The sequence below is a fragment of the Poecilia formosa genome, unplaced genomic scaffold, assembly GCF_000485575.1.
Source record: "Poecilia formosa unplaced genomic scaffold, Poecilia_formosa-5.1.2 Scaffold225, whole genome shotgun sequence".
Lineage (NCBI taxonomy): Eukaryota > Metazoa > Chordata > Actinopteri > Cyprinodontiformes > Poeciliidae > Poecilia > Poecilia formosa.
Genome location: NW_006800164.1, coordinates 23,165 through 32,044, shown reverse-complemented (window position 1 = coordinate 32,044; position 8,880 = coordinate 23,165). Strand labels below are relative to the sequence as shown.

Genomic DNA, 8,880 nt, shown 5'->3' with positions numbered 1-8,880 from the left:
TATTTCATTCATTCAGATCTAGGATGTGTTATTTGAGTGTTCCCTTTATTTTTTTGGGCCGCATATAGCCTGTTTTAGTTGTTCCTTCTTTCCTATGGAGAACTGATCCTGCAAACATTGGCAATAAAAATAGAAATGGATTGATGAAGTAATTATTGTGGCAAATATTGCATGTAAAAAATTAAAATAAGAGCTTTCCCAACTTAGAGTTTGGATCTTGATGTTGAGCAGTAGGAGAGAAGTTGACTCTAAATGAATCCACCCTCTACCTCTGTCACTTTACCTCCAAGATAGAGTCTAGAGTCAGAGTCAAGCAGTGAGTAAATCAGAAATGTTTCTTGGCAGAGGCAGCTCTCCAGGCGAACAGGTGGTGACGGAGAAATTTGGGTTGAATTGGGACTTGGTGCTTGCCGTATTAGAGCAAGTCATAGTGGCTCAGCTCGACGGCAGAGGACCTGGGTTTAGAGGTCAAAGGTGCGTCGATATTTTGTCAGTTTTTTTAATAGCACTACTGATCTATATTTTTATTCCTGACAGTTTTCTTTTGTATTTCCAGGTTGCCTGATCAGGTTTACCACAGACTTAGGACGGTGGATGTCGAGGACCAGATAGCGGCTCTGGAGTACGTTGAAAACATCTGCATTGTCTTCATGAAGTTATTACTGAAATCAAAATTAGCTCAAAGAAAATTATTTTAAGTGTCTCGTTGACACAGGAACAATTTTTTGTGCCGCACAGAAGCAGCACTTTAGGAGACTAAACATTTTCTTTCCAATGGGGTTTCAGTGAAGATTCCTCTTTTGTCAAAATGCTAACATATTAGCGCAACCTTTAACCGCAGGCAGGTCAAAAATGGTGGTTTACATTTTTGTTTTGTAGTTTATAGAGTTTATATTCCAACGTGACATGAAGAAGAAAGTCGACTCTGCCAATATATTGCTTATAATTTTTATTTTCATTCTGACCCTGATCTGAGTTAAATATGCCAAATGATATTGTAATACAACTTTTTTGTTTTTTGTCCAGATTCCTGGTGAAGCTGCCATATGTTGATCGGACTCGTATTGGAGTTTATGGACAGGTCAGTCTCGTCTGTCCGGCTATCGTTCAATAAATCAGTCCATAGGAGACGTCTGCAGCCTTTATAATTCTAAGAGCCATGTCTGCCTTCAGACCAGCTAAACAATGCTTCTTCAGAGGTGCAAATGTTAGTTTTTTTTTTTTAAAAGGAAAAAACTTATAAATATTTACTGTAGAAACACATATTATTTGTGTTTTTAGGGTTTAAGACAAAAGAAAACATAAGAACATTTGAAGAAAAGAGGATAGATGTTTCCTTCAGTGGGATTTGTAAATTTATGAAAAACGAAAAAAACTTAATGACAAAAAAATTGATCTAGAACAGTATGACTGGTATTTTACTATTCTTCTGCTAAGGAGAAATGAAAAGACGGCCTTAATCCACATTTGTTATTAAATTTAAGTCAGATTGTTCAATTCCATTATAGAAGGGAAAGAGCCACTTGTGACTTCAGAGCTGCAGTTTGCAGACTCTTGGTCTATAGTACCTGGTAATGTAAGCAACATTTGTTTTTATAACAGGAAAGAATTGATATAGATTTTTATTTAACTCCTACAAAGTACTGAATGGTGCATTACAGGTTAGGAAAGCCTATTAATTCTATAATTTGTCATTTTACAAATGCTGATTTGAACTCAAGGTTTCAGGATAAAATCTGTTTTCAGTGATTTTTCCTCATAACTGACTTTCCTCTGCAGGGTTATGGGGGTTACATCACTCTGATGATGCTGGATTCAGGAAGGTTGATAAGATGTGCAGCTGCTCAGGCTCCCATCATTGACTGGACCATGTACGGTAGGTAAACCACTGCAAACATTGAGGAAAAAATACATATTTAATACCTGTGCTGCTGAACCACCAGCTCTGTGAATGTAGACTCTCTCATTTGTCTCATCAGGGTAGGGGGACTTTAATTATACTTTGGCTCTGCGTTTAGGGATTTAGGCTCAGAGAAATTCTAAGATGAAAAGCTCCTGCATTTATTAAAAGTGTGTCGTTGAGTCGCCTTTAATCAACCTCTCCCTGCTTCAATTTCAGCCTCAGCCTTCTCAGAGAGATACTTCGGCTTGCCTTCAACAGAGGACAGCAGATACCATGTAAGCTTTTTGCTAATTATAATCCTGCTGCTTATTACTGTATGTCCCAGTAGAGATTTATTCAAATCTGGGGTTCGAGCTACAAATACCTACTTCGTCTCCCTTCAGGTTTATAAACCGCTAAAACAAACAAACCAAAACACTGAATTAATCATCCCATAAATCGTATGATGCATACTAAAAAGAGAGCTGTCACTGGAGCTTTTGGTAAAGTGTCAAAGGTGAAACACTCTGTCCAGAGCTCCCTTTTACACAGCTCGCATACACTCAAAACAGGGCCTGAAACCCGTGTAGGTTGTGATGCTTAAAGTACAAACTTGAAGGGAAAATATGCAGTGACTCATGCCACTTTGAGGCTTATTTTGGAAAGAGGGGGGAAATGTGCCACAGATGATGAGGTGGGGACATGAACAGTTTGGGGGCCGGAAGCTGCAGTTGGACGAACTCCTACCACCGTACCACCATACATAGTTAGCAAGCTAGCTAGGTATTTCTGGATTATAAGATGGCTAATGTGCAACAGACTGGCGACCTGTCCAGGGTGACCCCGCCTCTCGCCTGGAACGTTAGCTGGAGATAAACACCAGCACCCCTCCTGGGTGTAAAAAAAATGGATGGATGGATGAAGATGGCTAACGAGAGCTACTAAGATAGCATGATAGCGCGCTAGCTACTATCTTACGAATTACTTGCATCATTCTTAAGTGTGTGTGTATATATATATATATATATATATATATATATATATATGTGTGTGTGTGTGTGTGTGTTTATTTTTTTTAATAAACTTTATCTCTTATTGTTAAATTTTTATTATTTATCACCATAGCTTTTCAACAATTTTCCCTTGGGGATCAATAAAGGATATTTTACTCTAGCTAGTTATTTCTGGACTTTAAGATAGCTAGCAGTAGTGACGCAGATAGGTAGATAGCTAACTAGCTAGATAGATTGTTAGATATTTCTGTTCTATAAGATATCTACTAGCTAGATAAATAATAATAATTGCTTTTATTTATAATGTCCTTTATATCAAATTGAGATCTCAAAGAGCACATATACCGGCTGATGATGCCAAGCTACTGGATTGTAGCCACAGCTGCCCTGAGGCAGTCTGAAGGAAGTGAGGCTGGCATTTCGTACCATTTCCTTCATCCGCCTTCCAGGCAAGGCGGATGAAGTGTCTTGACCAAAGACACAATGAAAGAGGCGGGTGGAGTGAGAATTGAGTTGGCGATATCCACCGACCCAAAAAAAAAAGAGAGACTGAGGAAGTGTGAAAGAGGTGGAAAAACCATCACCTGAAACACACAAACACAACCACATCCCCATGTGCACGACAAAACCAACATGCATCTGACCCAAACGCAAAGATCATTTTTCTGTCTTTTTTTCCCCACATTCTAGTAAAGCAATAAATACACCTCAGGATACACACATTGTGGACACCTTACACACCTAATTTGTGTAATTCTCCTTTTCAAAAGTTCACAAATTATTAGTAGTTATTAGATAATATTATGACTCTCCCGTGTCCAGCAGAGGCACATTTTTTTACTGGAATTAATCATAATGTCAGTGTCATCCTGACACCTGACAGGTGTCAGGATGACATTTTTCATTCTATAGTTTTATTCATGGTTCTGGTCGTCATTGTCTTTTGAATCCTTTGTGCCACCTTTAGCCCAAAAACAATAACGATCAGCATTTTATGCATCTTTTCATCCACAGATTCTCTTTAGTAAAACAGTGTTGTGTGTTTGTTATGTTTCATCTTCAAAAGCTCCTGTGGAAATGCCAGGCGTTTAAACCTAAAAACCTTTCCCTCGGCTGCCCTCTATATGAAGGTTGCGGTGTATTTTTCCTGCTAAGTGGGTTGCTTATATCTGGGCCAGACTGCTCTATTTTTGTGTCTTTCACAGCAGGAGGTGGGAGATCTGCTTTAAATGAAATCCAGAAAAAAGGGGGGGCAGGGGGAGATGTTACACTGATCTGATCAGATGAAACTCGTTTTACTAAGAGTGACAGAGTATGAAAAAAGTCAGGTTGTGGATGACTTATTCATGATGTCTTCAGGTCCAAATCCCAGCAGGGAGTAAGTGAATAATGGGAGTGAGAAGTTGGGAATTCCTCTAGCTCTACAACTAATCATGAGGAAGGAATCCTAAATAGTGTCTGGCTTTTTGTTTCAAGGAGTCTACGTGATGTCTCAAAGGTGTAAACTAAAAAAAAATTAAAACATTTCTTTGGTTTCAGCCAGATAAGAAACCCAATTTCTGGATGCCAACTAATTTATATCTGTGAGCAAATTTTATGCTTCTGATGTAAATTTAATAACAATTATGAGCAAATTAATCAGTTATTTATATCAAGGTTTTGCTACATGTACAACAATATGCAAACATTATTACAATTGTATAAGTATAATTCAGGAGTATTAATAATAATAAAAATGATAACATATATTATACATATTTACAAGGTTGAGCCCTCATACACCAAGACTTTTGAGTTTTTACAAGTAAGAAAAAAAAGTTTTAAGTAATTTAATTGTCCTGAATTGCTTTTTTCAAATTTTGGAATGTGTACTATTTGAAGCTCTTATTCTGAAGGTTTGCAGGAAGTTCTGGCCCAGTTCGTCCGTCGTTTTACAAAAGAAACAAAACATCAGATATATTTGATGATTATAAGCAGATATTTTGGTTCAGTGCTGCTAGTCCAAGGAATCTGAAAGTTGGAAAGAAAAACACCACCAGTCTGAATCCCGCAAACAGTTACCTGACAAAGCATTAGCAAGAAAACAAAATCGTCTTTACACTTTTAAGGTTTAAATTACTACTAGATGTAACATGTTAAAAAGTAAAATTATTAAAACCCGTAATCATATCGTTTCCATTTATAGTCGCATTCATAGATTCCCAGTTTAAGCTGATATATCTTTAAATTTTAACCTACATACTTATTTCCAATCAGTAGAATGGTTAAGGGATCCCTACAATTGACATAACATCGATATTCATTCTGAGGTGATGTAAAAGGTCACGCTCTCCACAATTTCTATAAGTTTATCCAGGTTTATCTGGATTTTCAGTGTTATTTTTAATATACAGTTTCAATAATCTTACTTGCATTTCATTTTCAGGCATCCAAAGTGCTGCCCGGCATGAAAGGTCTTGAGGGAGGAACTCTGTTTCTGGCCCACGGCACTGCTGATGGTACCCACATCTCTGACCTCTTCATGCTAAAAAGACAGATTTCAAAAGTCTTGTTATTGGTGTAATGTGTGTTATAAAATGCACTTGAATGGCAAAATGTTGTTTTTTTTCCTTGTCAAATATTATTTAACATGGAAGTTTGTTGTGTTTTCGTCCACAGCGAACGTTCACTTCCAACACTCGGCCGAGCTCATTAAACATTTAATAAAGATTGGAGCCAACTACACTATGCAGGTAATTACCGCCCCTTTTTAATGCAAAATTGATTAAAGGGGAGAACATACAAGGAGATTTTAAACACCTTGCGTCAACGTAACTTACAATAAAACAGGGTTGAAAGTAGAGAAGCTAACTACTTGTCTACAGTCGTGCTAGCACCTCTAAAAGATTTACATTTGTAAGGCAGGGAAAATTGTAGTTTTGTATTTATGCATCTCACTCAGTAGCAGTTAGGCACTTTCAGCAAAAAGAACGTAATAAGTAAATGTGTTTCACCTGAGTTCCCCACGTCGATAATGCAGTACTTTTGAAAACAGAACATTCTGTGAAGATCTCCAGATAATAAACCTTGAACAGAATAATAGAAGAAGAAACCCCTCGTGTTTGTAGTTTTGAACTGGGCAGAAAAGGCTGCGACTGAATTCGTTTGTTATGTTTTTTTCCTTTTCTCCATCTCTTGCCGAACTCAGATCTACCCGGACGAAGGCCATTTCCTGTCGACACGCAGCCGGATTCAGCTGACTCACTCTCTAATTGGATATTTCAGGGGCTGCTTGCTTGACACGTCATTGTTGCTCGAACAGCGGGACGACGAGTGAAAGGAGGACGGGGTTTATTAACGTGTGCGGAAGACCAAATGTGTCTGTTCTAAGCCAGTAGCGCCACGTTTGATGGACAAAATCAGCGTCTGTATGACATATCAGACATATCCAATATGCTCTCACAGTCCAGCAGCTGTACAGTCAGTGTTGTTAGCCAGACTGTTGTTATCAAACCCGACTGGGAATTTTAAGGCCGAAGTTGCTCTAATTCAACAAAAACATTGTCCCCTTCAAGCTAATTCATCAATTTAGTAAGATTTTCCTGATTTATTTAGTTTAAAAATCCAATGCCAAAGTATTTTTTTACAGTAGAATAAAAAGTCTTCAGGTCCCTTTTTCAAAGAAGAGGAACCAAAAGACTAAAATTGGAATGAAATGTTAATCGACTAATCTGAAAGTACAAGAATCTGGCCTTTTTCTCTTGAGATCACTTCCTTAAGTTTCCTTGCGGGGGCGCTGTGCACATGATTGAAGACAACTTTAGAACAGAAGAAGAGTAAGATGACCAAAACTTAAAAAAAATAAATAAAAAAAAAGTCATCTCTGTAAACTTTTGGATTGCCCTGGCACTTTTTATTAGCCTTTTGGATTTTTTTTTTATTTCATTTTTAAACATAAGAGATGTATAAGTTTATGATTGTTTTGCAGTTTGTTCATTTATGGTCACAGAGTAGCTATGCTGAGATAGTATTTGTACGGTGGAACATAATTGGGTGTTGTATTTTAGCATCAAGTTTACTCAAAATTAGTCAAAATTTGCTGAATTTAAATACATGAAACTGGCTGTATTATATATTTTTTAAAAACAGGGTTTTATGATTTGATTTTTTTAACATCCACAAATTAAAATGGAAACAAATTTGAACTATATAAAACTTAAGAAATATGTTTTCACTGAAATAGGACATTACACCTTTTGACTTTTTTTTTTTTTTATCCCAAATTGAAATTAAATACTTATATTAGCAGCTTTCAAGAATCATTGTGAACTGTCGGCTGAAAGCTCCTCTGATAGCAGTCAGTCTTGCATCAAATCTGGAGAGGCCTCTGACTAAAGACTACTACATGCTATTTCTAGAATATGTTTTCTACATTCAGTTATGCTAAACCACTGACATTCCAATCCAATTGTTTACAATTCCAATTCCATATCTTCACTTTCAAACGTATAATTTAAAAATCTATTGTCTTAAAAAGAAAACAGTTGTTTGGATACTTTTTATTCCAAATAGATGCATTCCAATTTATTACAAATTCAATCCAGCTTTAAAATCAAGTTACAATCAGTCCAATGTTAATTTCTACGACGCAAAATTCCTTCTGAAATTTAGGAACATAGTTCAATGTTCAATGATTATTAAATGTTTGACAACAGGTCATTTTTATTATTCTTATGTATCAGCAGACATTTGAAAACTAAATTGTCATGGCAGTATTTTTTTCTACAGACATTTAAATATTTTTGGTAATGCAAAATACTGAGTAAACAACATTTTAATCTAGTTATATTTTACCATGTACAAAAAAAAATGCTATACTTTAAACACCGTCCACCTCAAAAACATTCACTTTCCAACAAAAAGTGTGAAACATTTAAAGCTTTACTCTAATGTGAGTTTTGATCCCTTTTAAATTTAAATCTTACATTTAAAAAAAAACATGTCTTAAACCTGGCTCACTAGTGGAAAGTTTCATTCTTTTTTTTAACATTATTTTTATTATTACATTATTATGGGGCAACTCAGCCAGCTTGTACACAGCATCAGCGCAAACTAAATGTGTAATCCTTGAGGTTAATGTGTGTTTTCTTAACAGTCTTCTGGATGTTTGTACAGATTTATTACTTCTAAGAGTAGATATTTATTAATGTCACACCAGTTTTGTGGTGTTTTTGTTTGAGTCCAGGTGACAATCTTACATATTTTGCTGTAAAACTCAACTTTTTTTTATAGTTCATGTAAGCTCTTTTGTTATTTTTGAGTCCCCCAATGTCCCTTTAATTACTCCAACGTCAAAACTCAAGCAGTGTTTTGCTTTTGAACCCAATTTCCTTGTTCGTGCGGTGAAAATTTCCTGCAGAGTTGGCGCACATACTCTCGAGGGCTTCGTTCTTTTCCTAGTTACAGCGCAAGCCCACAAAGCTCTGCAATTAAAAGCACCGTGAGTGTCCACAGCAGCAGAGTGAACCGCTCCGTGCGATTGTGGCTAAGAGAGCAAGTCGCACAATTACCGACCGCCTCACAGGAGAGCCATTAATCACAGGATGAGTGTCCTCGACAACGTCCGCTCGACGTTCAGAGCTTCATTTCCATATGAAAAACACCAGGAAGTAAACAACCAGGCTGCAGTTACAGCCATGACTGGAGCGGAGGCGAGGGTCCTGACCAGTTACATGTGGACACTCAATATGGGGGCGGAAATATTAAGTCTAGAAACTGCTGTAGGTTTTGGATGAATGATAAGATTGATTTTTGGTTGTTTTTTTATTTTATTTTATTATTTTGTCTTGCTGTTTATTAAAGATTGACAAAAGTTTCATATTTTCGTTTTTACTTAAATCAGTGCCAATAAAGAACCTAAAAATCTAATTTTTTCCAAGGTTACACCTCTCCTCACGGCCATGCTAATTAAAATTAGACATTTATTTCAGAAATTCAAATCAGAAA

General features: G+C 36.6%; 1 protein-coding gene across 1 annotated transcript in view; it reads left to right on the top strand.

Moving 5' to 3' along the window:
- The window catches only part of LOC103149404 (inactive dipeptidyl peptidase 10-like), a 36,808-nt gene extending 29,960 nt beyond the window's left edge, over nt 1–6,848 (top strand). The window contains exons 19-26 of the mRNA XM_007568541.2: nt 346–474; nt 557–622; nt 1,027–1,081; nt 1,780–1,876; nt 2,120–2,178; nt 5,321–5,393; nt 5,554–5,627; nt 6,083–6,848. Of these exons, the coding sequence (XP_007568603.1) occupies nt 346–474; nt 557–622; nt 1,027–1,081; nt 1,780–1,876; nt 2,120–2,178; nt 5,321–5,393; nt 5,554–5,627; nt 6,083–6,211 (682 nt within the window). The 3' untranslated portion in view covers nt 6,212–6,848. The remainder of the gene's footprint in view (nt 1–345; nt 475–556; nt 623–1,026; nt 1,082–1,779; nt 1,877–2,119; nt 2,179–5,320; nt 5,394–5,553; nt 5,628–6,082) is intronic.
- The last annotated feature ends 2,032 nt before the right edge of the window (nt 6,849–8,880 follow it).